The sequence below is a fragment of the Mchenga conophoros genome, linkage group LG3 (genome assembly GCF_057382185.1).
Source record: "Mchenga conophoros isolate Kocher_MC1m ecotype Shallow Benthic linkage group LG3, M_conophoros_male_GT1.1, whole genome shotgun sequence".
NCBI lineage: Eukaryota > Metazoa > Chordata > Actinopteri > Cichliformes > Cichlidae > Mchenga > Mchenga conophoros.
In genome coordinates this window covers 73,246,340-73,261,461 of record NC_140528.1, presented here as the reverse complement: position 1 = coordinate 73,261,461, position 15,122 = coordinate 73,246,340, and the positions used below count along the sequence as shown (strand labels likewise).

The 15,122-nt window shown below is 42.8% G+C and overlaps 1 protein-coding gene across 1 annotated transcript in view; it reads left to right on the top strand.

Moving 5' to 3' along the window:
* Positions 1 to 15,122, top strand: part of col25a1 (collagen type XXV alpha 1 chain) — a 156,208-nt gene that overhangs the window by 83,646 nt on the left and 57,440 nt on the right. The window contains exons 3-4 of the mRNA XM_085267138.1: positions 4,745 to 4,789; positions 7,992 to 7,999. Coding sequence (XP_085123264.1) covers positions 4,745 to 4,789; positions 7,992 to 7,999 — 53 coding nt within the window. The remainder of the gene's footprint in view (positions 1 to 4,744; positions 4,790 to 7,991; positions 8,000 to 15,122) is intronic.

The following is a 15,122-nucleotide window of genomic DNA, read 5'->3' as shown; positions in this document are numbered from 1 at the left end:
TGTGTTTTTACCTCATATCAGAGGTTTGCTGGATAAGGATTTGGGTCAATATAGCTCATTGTTTAATTGGATTTTATGTATCAAAAACCATTCAATAAATTGTGTTTTTCAGACATAGCTTTGAGAGATATTTGCAGTTAAGGTAACAAAACTGAGATTCTCTTTGACCAGATTTCCTTTGAATGGTGGCGATTGATATTTAATGTTTTATTCTAACAGTGCTTTTGCAGCCATCTTGATTAGTGCATGCTGTGGTTAGTGCTAATACTCACAGTCAGTTGCTGTTTGTGTGTTAATGGTAAAAAACAGCAATAAGATGTTATGTCTGTCAGCTATCATTCTGCATTTGAATGGGATCAATGCAGAGTAATCGGATCAGTAATTGGAAATTAAACATAATCTGTTTGTTATAACATGTGGATTAACTGGGATAGTTGCAAATCTATTGTCATCTATTAAAAATCTGTCTTACATATGCATAAATCTAACTGACTGCTACTTGGTGGCAGTCTGCCCGTGTTTAGAAATTATTCTGCGATTATTGTCAGTTATTATCTGTCTGAGAGTGATTGCAGTCAGCCCGAGTCAGCCCATCGTTGTTTGGTTACCTCCTACCAGCTGATATGTACAATCACCTTGTGATCAAAGTGGCTGTCCGGAGGTTGAGGGCCCTGCACAGACAACATCTGGTTGGTCCGTAACGACCTTAACTACTTCCCAGCAGACACTGAGAAATCACAGTTTTCCTAGTCAAAAGGCAAATGCCATGCTGTTTATACTCTAGTGTGATTGAGACATGAATAAGGTGCATCCATAAAGTGTAATGGTACATCACACAAACAGGGATATCAAGACAAAGCTATTTAATGTAGTGCACTTTTTGGCACTCTAGCTTTAGCTTAGTTTTTCAGCCCTCTTTGGACGTATTTGGTAAATTTATGGTCAGCTGAATAAAATAAGCTTGTAATTCATTATATAAAGATGTGAAGGGATCACCGCAACCATTAGGATAAATGTGAGTATATCTACAGTAGTCACTGAAAACAAACGGACTGACATTACCATCAGTGTAGCCTAGTAAAAAAACAAGCCAAACCGTAATCCCTGGTTGTACATTGTGATGTGGCTCTCTGCTGCTTCCTTTCTCAAATATAAAAGCCACCAAATAACACAATGTAAAAACACAATATTCAACACCACAGGGCCCATTTTTGTTACGTCTGACCAAAATCTTCGCCTGGCCAAACATTTACTACGAACATTAAATTCACTCTGATTTATTTCACTTTCATTTTTAAAATCTGCTGTAAAGGTTTCAACAGATTGTTCGTAGTTAGTGACCCACGTCATGACATTCCCGGCCGCATTTTTTTCCGAAACCGCTGTACACGGGATACTGTGAGAAAACAGCGGGCCAAAACAATGTTTTTGAGCAAGAGTGATGTTTTGCCTTAACAGGCAGCCGAATGTCTCCCCTCGCCCTAGAATCCAGCTGTTGATTTCACTTTTTTAAAGAGGTTCTGGTCACTTTTTTTTGTCTTAAGGAAACTTGAATACATCTGAAAACGTGTTTGGACTGGCCGTTATAGACATTGTTAAGTTATCCTTTCATTAATGTTTCATAAACTGAAATATTGTTGTTGGCTTAGAGCACTCTTCACCAAGTTTTTCAGTGTATAGTCTGGATTCTATGGCGATATCTCCTTACAGCCTATAATCTGAATAAAAAATATTGTGATGAATATTAGGAATCATGATGATATCTAAAAATCGTGTAGAGTATTTCGTCTGGACCACACACTCCCACGAAGGCAGTATTTTCTTAAAGGTTGTCAAAAATATCCTACTGAAATCAGAAGGATGTCATCTTGTCGTACAGGATATTCCTCTCTGAGGTGTCATGTGTCATTTCAAAGTGAGCAATAATGAAGTGACTGCCAAACACAGTAAACCCCCTTCTGTTTCTTTTAAAATACAAACCTATGGAGAACCCAGGGTTGATATGAACCACAGTAAAGTGAGAGTCAGGCTCCACCTGTGGTTTCATTCCTTAAACTTTGCCTGGACCCTTCACTGGCAGCAGCTGACATTATCCTGGAAACGGTTCAAAAGGAGCAAAGTTGGAAGTGGAGGCTGAGCCAAGCAGTGGTATCAAATTGAGCACTTAGCATCATACAAAGAGTTGTGCAACATAATCCTGCGTTTTGCACCCTAATGACACATCTGGAATGTCATAAATCAGCCAAACACAGCATAAACAGGATTTTTATTTTTGTTTTGCACCATACTTACAGGCATGCATCTGGTTTGCACGCAGGGTATGGAGGTCAATTTCAGCAATTTAGATTCGTAATTAGTATGATTGTTTTGCATACTTGCATACTTTAGCTGAACATGAAAGCCTAGCATCAAAGTCATTTCTTGGAGCACCTTTTAATACCCAAATAATTAATTCTGTGCTGTGCGCTCTCTTCAGAAACTTTCACCAATTCTATTTATTTTGCTCAATTCAGTACAGTTTTATATACAGCACCAAATCAACAAAAACACTGCCTCAAGATGCTTTATACTGTAACGTAAAGACCCTACAATAACACATAGAGAATTCCAACAATCAGACAAACCTAAATGAGCAAGCATTTGGTGACAGTGGGAAGGAAAAACCTTCTCTTAACAGGAAGAAACCTCCAGCACAACCAGGTTTAGGGAGTGGCAGCCATCTGATTGGGGGTGAAGGGAGGAAGACAGGGACGAAGATCAATTATAACTCAAATTTAAATGCAGAGCAGTGTATAAATACATAGAGAGTAAGGATAAGGTGAATGTAGAAGAAACCCTCAGTGCATCATGGGAAACCCTCATCAGCATAACTGCAGTGTTACCTAGAGAGAGTTCAGAGTCACCTGAAATTGTTTCATGACTGTGATTATCTTGAACCTCTAACATGATGACTCAATGGAATTTTTTGATTAAATAGGGATTAAAAAAGAACTCATCAATTTATTGGCAAGATAGTGTGGCTGATATAGCGTCATCCATCCATCCTCTTACGCTTATCCTTTTCAGGGTCAGCAGGGGGCTGGAGCCTATCCCAGCTACCATAGGGTGAGAGGCGGGGTACACCAAGGGCAGGTCATCAGTCTTCCACAGGGCTAACGCATAGAGACAAACAACCATTTGAACTCACATTCACACTTATGGGCAATTTAGAATGAACAATTAACCTAATCCCACTAACTGCATGTCTTTGGATTGTGAGAGGGAGCCGGAGAGATTCCACGCAAACACGGGGAGGACATGCAAACTCCAGACAGGAGGGTGAAATCAAACTCAGGACCTTCTTGCTGTGCAGCAACAATGCTAATTACCACACCATTGTGCTGCCAGATATAGCAATATCTGCATTTATAATGGCTGATAACGTTCTTCAGTCAATTTATGGCTGTTGACGTTGCATATTATATCCACCAGTGGACACGTTGCAGTTTCTCTGTTGGCAACACCCATGTTTGAAATACATAACTACACAGAACAAGTGTTAATGAAGTCTATCTATGTTTCTTGTGCCTGGAAAAAAATATCAGCTAATATATCAAAATATTGAATTTTTAAATATCGATAACAATATCGGTCTCAAAAATCCTATATCTGTCAGGCTTTTCTCAAGTTCTGCCTTTATAAAAACACTCCTTTATTATAGGAGTAGCCACTGATATGGCACGTTTTCCACTGCCTGAGACTGATGTTCACCCAGTTTGTTAAGTCAGAATTTGGATGTTTTTGAGGAGACACACTAGCCAGTGTGTTTGTTCACAGCTGCTAGTCAAGCGTAAAGAATACCACTGCATACAAACACACTTCTCCCGACCCTGTCACGCAAGTACTGTGACCGTCAGTTCCTCCCCCTTGAAGGCAACTCAGGCTGTTAATAAGTCATTCGAACTGGCACTAGAAATGAGTTTAGTTTAGATTTGTCATACCATTAGTCCAGAACCAGCACAGACTACAGTGGCCCTGAGTTAGGTAAGGTTAGTAAATTAATAGAAAATAATCAAACTGTCGATCCTGGCGGCTGTGCAATGCAAGTGAGAAGCTATATAAACATGGTTGCTTAATGTTTTAATGTTAAAAATGTTAAAATTCTGGCATTTTACTGTGGAAATGACAACAAAAAGCCAGAAACAAGAAAATTAGTTTTAGCGGCTGGTCTCATGAACAGACTAACATTATTACTTCAAAGTCATTTTATAAAGGAAATTAGAGATATTTACACTTTTTCTTCCTTTTTTTTGAAGCGTTACCTGTATTCAGTACGATCTAGTCAAGCCATCAACTTGTAAAACCTGGCTAAGCGTGTAATTGTTTTACTCCTCCAGCTGAGCTTTAGCAGCATGATAGTGTTGACAGGAAGATGGCAAACACAAACGCGCTAGTTAAGATAAACAAATTTCAAACCTGGGCATCCGTGCTGAAAGACAACCTTTAAAAGGAGAGAAAGAAATCAAATGACAGCATGAAGCAGACCTTGGAGTTCTTTCTTCCACCTCGACTTATGTCTACATATACATAAAGCCTCAATGCTTATTAAACAGTGAGGCTGGAACGTGTTTGGTTTTCCAATGTGAACTTTTCACATTGGAGGTTTTTCCTCACCCTGGTGTGTAAAAGTGAGAGCGAGAACACTTGTAGAATATGAAACTTACACAAACAAAATGACAATCGCATTCTTCTTCTTTTTTTCCAGGACCTCCGGGAAAGCGGGGAAGAAGAGGCCGTAATGGAGACCCTGGTATGCACATTTGTGTTTGTGTGTTTGTCTGAATCTGAATCGAGTTTTCTCAATCCAGAAATGTTTAAGGAATGATTCAGGAGGACATTAGCAAATCGTGCTGCAATCATGTAAAAAGTACACTGTATATCTGTGGAGGCCAAAATAGGTTATAGATGTGTAATTTGTGGCCGGTTGGTTTCAGCGTTCGCTTGGATTGTTTGAGCTGCAGTCGCTGCAGAAACACTGTATTTTCCCGGTAAAGCTGAGGGACAGAAAAAGTGATTGGAAACCTGGTGGAAGCTGCTGATGTCCGTGCTTACGCTCAGCGTGGATATGTTTATATGCTGTCCCGAGCTCAACCCCCACAAACTCAGCAGCGACTTGCTATAATGTAATCAGGATCTCCAGTCTCCCCCTCTCCCCTTCCTCAATCTGTCCCAGCTGAGGCCTCGGGCATCAGGGCCTCAGCTGGGACGTGTCACGCAGTGACAATCCCCGCCACGGGAAGTGTCACCTAAAATTGAATTCGCAGCGAGAACACGTACTTGGCGCCCAGCTCCGTCCACGCTCCGCTCACCTGATAGCGGGAAGTGATAATGGAATCTGGAGTGTGTCGGCCTTTTGGTCGAGAGCACAGAAAACAGAAAACACTTTGGAAAAAAAGTATTAGCTTTGCAAAAGGAAGGCAGAAAGACGGGGCGAAGCAAAGTCCCCAGCCTTAGTGAGGCAGACTGAAAAAGAACAGCTTTGGTTTCGTAGACAGAACCAAACACTGGAATTTGCACAGGAAGTCAGAGGAATTCAACTGAATCATTTGAGATCTGCTTGCTGAGTATTAGTATTTTTATTTCCTGTATTTTCAGTCGAATTAAGGCTCCTGCTTTTGTTTCGAGATGTGGATCTGCTATACGTTTCTTTCTTCTTTTATTTTTTCTAATTTGCAAATTACCATAGCGATCTTGCACACAGCCTGAAAGCCTTTAAAGATTTTAAAAATTAATAAATAAAAAAATAATAATAACAAAATGAGTTTACAGAAAGACAGCGGTCCAATGTTCCGGTTGGCTGCAGATCTGAGATACCGCCAGGCTTTGTTTATGCAGCGCTTAACCTCCCAATAAACATCCACCATGCCAGCGTAGTTTAAATGGCACCATTGTTCAGACACATTTTTTTTTTGGTCTCTGTTCAGCCAGAGCAAATGCGGAGAATGTGAATTGCTTCCTCTTGACAAATCAATTGGAAACAAGCAAGCAATCATGGCCACTCATGATGCCTGGGCTGGTGAGGTACAGCGGTCTATTAAGAATAGACAATAGGGAGCAAATGTAAGGACAGGCCCTGACATTCAGTAGAATATTTGCAAACCGAAGCACTGACTGGATTGAAGTATCTTGTCGGGAAACAGATACGTGAGGATGTTTTATCTACATCCTCACGTGCACGCAGCTTTGAATGCTCTCGGTGTAATTGCAGATTGACACGCAGTTTTAGTTCAGTCATTTCCGCTGAATTCCCCCAAATAGGACGTGTTTGACTTGCTTTAAAAAGTAGATTCAGCCTGAATCCCAGAGAAACGCTCAAAACAAACTGCACTGGGGAGAAACTGAAAAGATATTTAAGAGACATTATTTATGCGACTGAAGAAATGCAGTCCTTGATGGGCAGGGGCATGCTGAATTCTGCACCGTAAGCCTTCTGCAAATCCAATTTCCCTCTTTTAAGTTCTCAACTCTGGTGGATGTTGAAGGGGAGCATATTTAATTCATGATTCACTTTAACCAAAAGAAACTATGCCGTCGCGAGTTTCCCATAAATTCATGCTGAGGTGTTTTGCAGTTTACTCATCTACAAAGGTAGGAGGAAGATTTCACCCACCACTTGGCTCCGCTGACAGAAAGAACAAATAGGAAAAAGAGACGGTGATGTTTACCTATGCATTAAAAATGAATGGGATACTTCATTAGGATCTCTTGTTTGTTTACCGCTAACATATGGAAAGGAAAATTGTGGCAGGACAGTTTAGGATGAAGAAGGTTTTGTAGCATTGAGAAGCCACAGGCTCAGACTGTTCTAGCAGGTGGTCAATGCTGGAAAGTGTTAGACGTTTCCTCGCATATTTTTTCCCCGTTTGAATAATCAGGTCTGTGACTCCTGCGCTCACAAAAAAAAAGGAGGAATTGATGCTTGGATTAGGTGAGCAGTTCCACTTTACACACGGAAAGGTTGAACGTTTGTTCGAGTGGAAGTCACGGTGTGAGAACGGAAAGCCTTGGTGACTTTTACTGTGCATTATAAAAGACATGACACGCTACAGTGTCAGCTAATAGTGCTTTTTGATTTTACTCTGGCCGTCAAGAAGCTGTAACAGTTGTAGACCCTCAAACCTTTAAGGTGCCTGCTATGTTCTTTATCGGAAATTGTACCTTTTCTTTCCTTAAATCACACTTTTTTCTTTGATTTCTCATAATTACTAGCTGAAACACTTAAAAAAACAACAACAACATAGTGGTGCAGGTTTATTAAAAACTAAGTGGTCCACTGTAACTCAACGAGCCATAAAACAAACGAGCAGTGAGGCTCAAACACGCGGCTCCTTAAAATCCCCAGCTGTAGGAGCAATTTGCAGTGGTCATGAAGAAGAAGCGTTCAAGGACATAGGAGAAAAAAAACCCTATTTCAGTGTTAAAGCAGCTGGGTACCTTTTTAATAAGAACCTGAAGACCTCAAATGATTTGCAGGGTTCTGGGGAGCCCTGAAGTGCGCTGGCACCGAGTCCTTTGAGCAGCAGTAATTGGGCAAAAGACGAGTGTCACCTCACAAAAAAAAAAGTGCGGGTATTTCTTTAACAAGCACACAACCTCTTGTAGCAGTGAAATCGGAGCTACTCGCAAATGTAAAATGCGATCACCAGGCCTGGTGACTGTTGTTGGCCCCACCGCGGTATGGTAAATAGCTGGGAGTCTTTTGTTCTCTGCTGTAAGGTAGAAAGATTACTGAAAGAGGCCGTCTTTCTCCCATTCCTCATCGTCAGTGAACGCATCGCGGCAAAGATGAAATGTGAAGACGGTCCTATCCAAAAAAATAATTCTCAGCTAGAGGCTGATTTCTGTTCTTAGTAATTCTGGATAAGTGGTTCCAGTGGAATATTGATGATCTGTGTCTGTTTGATCGCTGATTGAAAACACACTAACCAGGGATTTTTCCTCTCTCTTTTCAGGACCTCCTGTAAGTATGCCTGCTTCACATCGTTTGTGATGACCCCGTAAAGGTAAAGGCAGAGCAAAAGACATGCACAGAGGTGCAGACAGCATGCCGCTGTGTAAGGTATAAGATTACAGGGGAAAAGGCACATGCAGGGGCACGCGACAAGTGCAGGTTGGGATGGTATGTGTGCTGCAAAGAGCAATTTGTGTACAAGAAAAAGAAATGCAAGCAAGAAGAAGAAGGAAATGTTTGATATTTTAGGAAAGAAAGAACCAGGTGAGGTTTATACTTCAGGCTCTCAGGAAATAATCCTGCACATAATCCTCCTTAAAACAATTACACTGGGTTTAAACGCTGATATTTAGCATTGATTAAAGAAACGAGATGTAACGTGTTAATTAGGGAGTTTTGAATGATGGAGGCTTCACTATGTTCGCTCCCAGTCTTTCCCCTAACATAAGCTAAACATCTATGCAGATTTAGCTGATGGACATAACTGTGCTATATCATTTCATAATGTATCTTTGATAAGTTGCCTAAGTGCTATTTCTGAAATGCACTTTAAGGACAAAGTTACTTTTTTAAAAGTGTTTTTTTTTTTTTGCTGTTTATGTACCGGTAAAAGATAACAAATCACAACACACTTGCTGACAGAAATTTCAGCAGCTGTCTCGCTGACTTATTAAAATAAACTCTTTATCACTGGCTTACCCCTATGAGGCACCCTCACCCGTCATCTGCGCAGCCTGCTTTATAAAATTCTCGCTACCAGCATCTGTCCCTGCCAGCGCCCTGAACCCGAAGAGATTATCTCACCTCATTACACCGCCGGGTGATCGCAGATTCGCTCGTCTTTCAGATGGAAAACCTCAGAGTTTCCCTAAAGATGAAGAGAGAAGCATACATACATACATAATCGCCAGAGCTTGTGACAGTTTGCAGCAAAAGCAGGTCAAGCGGGTACTCTGTGTGTGTCGGTGCGTGTGTGTGTGTACATGCGCGTGAGCTCTGTTAAAATTTTTTATATTCCAGAAGGCTGGTGTGATTGAATAGGTATAATAGTGTGTGCCGACTGAGCTGTAAAAGCTGTAAGTTAATCCTCCGAGCCTTCTCAGACGCTCGCTCCCGGGGTTCTGGGACATAAGTAAATGCAGGTGGTCTTACTTCTCAGCCCCTCGCGCCAGGCCTTAGATCTGACAAATAAAATCATACTGTGATGTGTCTCAACAGTTGATCGGAGTCCCAGAAGCGTCGCTGAAATGTTCGTGCAGTAGGAGACGGTGGATTTGCCAATAAACGTATGGGATGCTGCTATTACTTTATCTTTATTTAGGCCTTCATTAGGATGGTTCTTTGAGTGAGACAGTGAATCTGCTGTGCATGAGTACCTGACAGTGTTCCAGCTGTGGCCAACAGGTCACCTTCTGATGAAGTCATTTATAGGTAGCACAACGTGCTCTAAATGTTTGGTAGGGGTCCAGCTTTTATGGCTCCGAGGGGGAAAAAAAGCTGTGATCTGGCAATGACTCACCCACTGCTCACCAAATCTGTTTCTGAAATAAAAAAAGCCCATTCTGGTGTCAGTGATCTCATATGGGTCTTTTTTAACATCTGGTATGGCCAACCGGAGGATGGCAGGGGACACGTCGGCATGAATATTCAGCAGTTCCCGCTATAACTCTGGGAACACTGCGTAAATTGTACACAGCCCTCGGAGCCAAACAAACCGACCGCTGCAGAAGTCATTACAGATCTATGTGCCTTAATCGTTACTAAGCTACCGATGAACGCACGGGGACCGGCGGTTTGCAGAGACAGAAAGAGAATAGGTCTCCTCAATCAAAAGTCATCAGGGAAGATCTTCTTTGGCGGCTCCTGATTGCCTTCAGATATGGAAAAGCGATTTTCGTTGTTTTGATTTCCTCGTCTTTTTCCAGAGCCTGCGCGCATTCGTCAGCTTTCACGTCGCAGACTCAATTGTCCAGCGACGTGCTGCTGGAGATCTCCTGTTATTCTCCAGACAGATTGGAAAAATGTTCAAATGAGACACCTTACAGATGATTTTCAACTGAGAGTACTTACACGAGGAGCGATTTGCCCGTCCTTGCCACCGAAACCCGAAAAAATTTTCTTTTTCGGTTACCGCACATTAATATTCTCTGGGGTGGTGGTGGAGGGGGGTGGGGGTTCTTCGAATTGACAGCTGAGGCGAAGTTATCATGTCTTTCCTACTTGGTTTTTTTATCTTTTCTCATCTTTCTGTGCCTCTGAAAAAGCCGCTTCATGTCAAAACATCAACCCCGAGCGCTCGCCACTCCGTGTGCACACCATTTAGTGCCAATCAAGCATAAAACACCATCCCTGAGGCTGCAGTCAAGTACCCACTAACACCCTCCACTGTGTGTATCTGTGTGTGCATGAGTGTTTTTTTTTCTCAGCACAAACTGAATGCCATACTAAATTAAAATTATACAGTCAGAGAGAGAAAGTAGCACGCTTTGAAATCTGGTCAGAAAGACGAGGGGAAATATTTGAAAGCGATACAAAAACTGGGAACATCAAACCAACTTCAGCTCATTTAAGCGTGTCTGTGTACCACAACGAAATCTGCGGCCAACCAGGGCTACAGTGCAGCCATGAGGTAAATAAATCTGGTCGTGTCTGTATTTGACAAGAGGTTTCTGCCTCCCCGCTTCATCTGCGCGCAGATTCCAGCGCTGCAGGTTGGAGCTGATCTGTCACAATCTATGAATTATGCAGTCACGGAGCAGGGATTAGAGGCGATGTTGGGGTGAAGCAGAGGAGTCCGGGCGCCCTCAACTCGTCATCCTTCATCTGATATGCGCTGCGGCTCCACACCTGTTAATAAAACATCTTCCAGCTGGAGTTTGATGACTTCTGCCATGCAGAGGAGGAGACGTTTGTGGAGGAAGCCTTGCATTCTCACAAGTCGTGCTCATTTACACTTTTTGCTGCGTTGTGGGGTTCTGTATGCTTAAAGCTAAGCGTCCACTAACAGCCGTAGCATCACAGGAGAGGCCGGAGCGCAGACAACACACAGGCTTTGGCAGGGAAGAGAGTCCCGCCAAGAGCTGAAAGTGGATCTATCGGACATGACAGCGTTTACTTGGACTCATAAGGGCAGCGGTGCTTGAACAAGCCTACTGGCACTGGATGTGACAACATTGAGAGTTTGACCTTTTCGACGTTAGTCCTCTGCTCACGCTGTGCCCATCAGCGGCGCTTGTTTGTCAGTAAATGACGACGTGCAGCTCTCGGGCCAACCGAGTCGCGTACTTTGGCTCACTGAGCAAGCCGAACACTCACAGGGATGACTGGATGTAGCGCTGAAGGAGCGCCGAATGAATGTTAAGCTCGCAGTTTTAGAGAGAGAGAGAGAAAAAAGCTTGACAACTTTGTGATTGAAAGGAATTTTCCTCCTGCTCACAACATCAAATGATGAGAAATATAAAAGCAGCCAGTGTGCGGTTCTGATCGAATCAGCAGAAGAAGCGAAAGAAACACTTTTCCAAGTGGAGCCTTGTCCGTTCCTCAACATTTCATGTCCGCAACAAGAATTTTGTGGGTCAGAAATTTGCTTACGTATTGCACATGGAAAAATTTGGCCTGCACATTTGGCTTTTCATGCTGACAATTTGTGTTAAAGCTGTTTAAATGCCTCTCTCCTCGGGAATGATGAGATCCTGCGGGAGGGAGGATCTCCTCCCTGTATAATTTGATACCACTTAAACAACGCACACACACATACGTAAATATATAACCAGTCGCACTATCGGCTTCCTCAGTTCACAGAGTCCCTGCTCCCACAAGAACATCCAAACACATAACAACAAGCATACACACACACACACATAACACATTAAAGTCATCTTATGCCGGCTAATTGTGATACACTGTGGATATAGGAACCAGATGCCATTCCCAAGTCAGTTTTCCAGTGTGGTTTTCCTATCCCTGCCTAACCTCTGCGTCCAGATTCCCCCGACGAGCACCAGCCACTTGTGGTCGTTCGTCCCTGCCCATTTTGCTCTGATTACTCACATCTCTGTCCTCCATTAGCTTCCCGCCTAGAAGAAAAGTTCCCCTGGGGCCCATGCTCGTATGATTGAAGGTTCCCATGCAGAACTAGCAGATGGAGGTGTACATGTTTGCACTGGATGTCCTTCTGTGTATTGGAGCTTTATGCACAATCGAACCAGAGCGTGCTGCAGATTCTAACACCAGCGATTCAGTATAATTGCAATGTCAAAAGGGAACTTTTGCAGTGCGGAGAGCAAATGCTGAGAGCAGCAATGCTGTATTCGTTTCTTTCCAAGCTGCAAAAGAACTCATAGATTTGGAGTAAACTGACTGGTACTTATAAAGCGCTTTTCTACTTCGCTCAAGTGTAGGGTTGCCAACCGTCCCTTAAAAAACGGAATCGTCCCGTATTTAGAAACAAAAGTACACATCCCGTATTGAGCTAATAAGGGACGCACTTTGTCCCGTAATACAGTGAGAATCAAAAGTAGTCTATAAATGTTTATGGAATTAACACTTTGTTTGAAAACATAATTCCCAGCCCCTCTCCTGCTTTGTGACCAATGAGCTGACAGCACACTTATGACAATTCGAGTATGACAATTCAGATTACCGCTCATCTCATTGGTCGAGGAAAGGTCGCTTGCAGAGAAAATACCGGAAGACAACAGATGACCACAACAACAAGCATGGCCAACAGGGAAACAAACGCCGACACTGCGGTGCAAGTCTCGGATGACAGTACACCTAAAGCTGGGCAGACACTGCGATTTTTTTCAGTCACGTTATTCAGCTCCTGCTCAAACTGCACGATTGACTCGCAGGGATTAGAAGTTTGCAGGTCACGATGCAGGTCTCACACTATACGGCCCGATGCTCTGATGTGACCTGAGTGCTCACACTGTGCCAACATAACATGAAGGTTATAACAGAAAATCTGTCGCTCGCTCTCTCTGTCTTTCACTCACACAGACACACCACCACCATCAACTTTGCTAAATTGCTAATGAAAAACATGATCAGGCAGCTGTGATTGAGCAGCAGTGTAAATCCAACTATTTTCACGGTTGTTGTGGTCGTGATCATTTTGTGATGCCACATCGAAAAGGCTCGGATTAGCTTTCCAAAGTTCTACAAGTGCCTCCATCACTTGTGTCCAGATCACACGCTGCACAGCCGTGCTGCGCTGTCTTTTTCACCGATGTTTACGTGTTTGCGCATGAGCAGTGTGAGCAGCTGTGGTGACACCCTCACGAGCGATTGATGATCGGGAGCTGGTCGTGAGGTGTTAATCGCTTCTCGTTACCCCATGTATACTACACGACGCACGATGAAGGCCAAAATCGGGCCGATCACCAAATCGGTCGCACGACTCAAAAATCGGCTCAAAATGGGCCAAAAATCGCACAGTGTGAGCCCAGCGTTAGAGCAGCAATGTTTGTTCCCCTCAGAGAAAGAAAAGAAAAAAGGCTGCAAAAGTACAGGGAGGACTGGGAAAAGGAAAACACCTGGCTGGGAAAGTGCACGATAACACCTATAAAGCGCACTGCACTGTGTGCCGGCGCACTTTTTCCATAGGCATGCTTCTAATGGTGGGCACAAGAAGAACATGAGGGGCGTGAAAGCTCGGGGAACCCTTAACCAATTTTTTGTCCACCAGGCCATGGCAGAAGCAGATATGGTATGTAAACACTGGTTTGTTGTTTAAACCCTCTGGTTAAGGTTAATATGGGCATGTGCAGTGAATATCAGCGCTATGTGGCCAGAAGTGTGATAATATCATTTATTTTGTGTAATAAACAGCTGCAAGGATGGATGATTACAACAAATAGATGAATAATACATAAAAGTAATACATAGATTAATAATGATGATGAGTTAAGATGCGTAATCATGGGAACAAGCGGGTTTACAAACAGGAGCAGCTGATTAGCATTAGAAAAGCTGAAATAATACCTCAACTGAAGCCAATTGTACTAAATGCACTAAATGTGCACTGTTACAAGAATATTTTTCTTTCTATTGCTTTCTATTAATTTATATAATTTTAAGTTAAGTAGGACAGAGTTCTTTTAAAGAAAGATTTACTTATATTCTCAAAAGTTAAGCATGACAGGCTTCTGTTTAAGAAAGAGACCTGTTTTACTGTGTTAATGTTGTCATTTTGAGCTAAAAATAAATGGCTAAATGATCATTTGTTTCCCATATGGTCATATCACAAAGAATATGCATCTGCTTAAATCAAATTCAAGTCAAATGGTTAAAAAATAATTTCACACACACAAAAAAAGAGCTACCACACTGGGAAGGGTGAAGACAACTGGGTTGCCCGGCCCTGGCCACGAGGTGTCCCTTATTTATTTTTCAGGGAGTTGGCAACCCTACTCAAGTGCCTCATACGACATTCACACAAGCACTTTTTTCTACATTAAGTGCGTTCTGTCTGACATTCACACTCCAATGAGCGCATCAAGAACAACTTGGGATTCAGTGTCTTGCACAAGGATACTTTGAATGACCTGCTCAACCTTTAAAGCTGTAGCCATCCCAGAAGTAAAAGATAAATTAGGAATCTGAAGTATAGCAATTTTATCCCAGCAACTAAACAAAAACGTTGAATTATTGCTTGAAGTCAGTCGGATTAAATTTGATTCTGACTTTTCGGTTTCAGTCCAGGTTCAGCCCTTTCGAACGCTTCACTGTGGCCCTCCTCCCACTCACCCCTCCTCACCTGCCCCCTCTTCACCCGTCAACACTTGGTGCCCGGAGGATAGCTTCTTAACTTCCTGTGTACACATGTTTATTGATATTGTGCGGCTGTGTGAAAGGAGCGCGCCTGTAAAGAAGAAGTTGTAAAAGCGGTAGTTGTTTGCCTGTGCTCTCGGAGATGCCAGTGCTCCAGGGTGAGATGATTGGATCCATGTGGCCGGTAGTTCAGGCTACAGCAACTGCTGCCAGCCCAGTTGGCCCCGCTTCCACAAAAAGAGGATATTAGCTCAGTTTGATGGATTGATTTTTCTGAACCTCGATAAGTTTAACAGGTCACCGCGATGAAAACGAATACAACCGAGTCCAGACAGAGGTTGCACGCACATCTCTGACT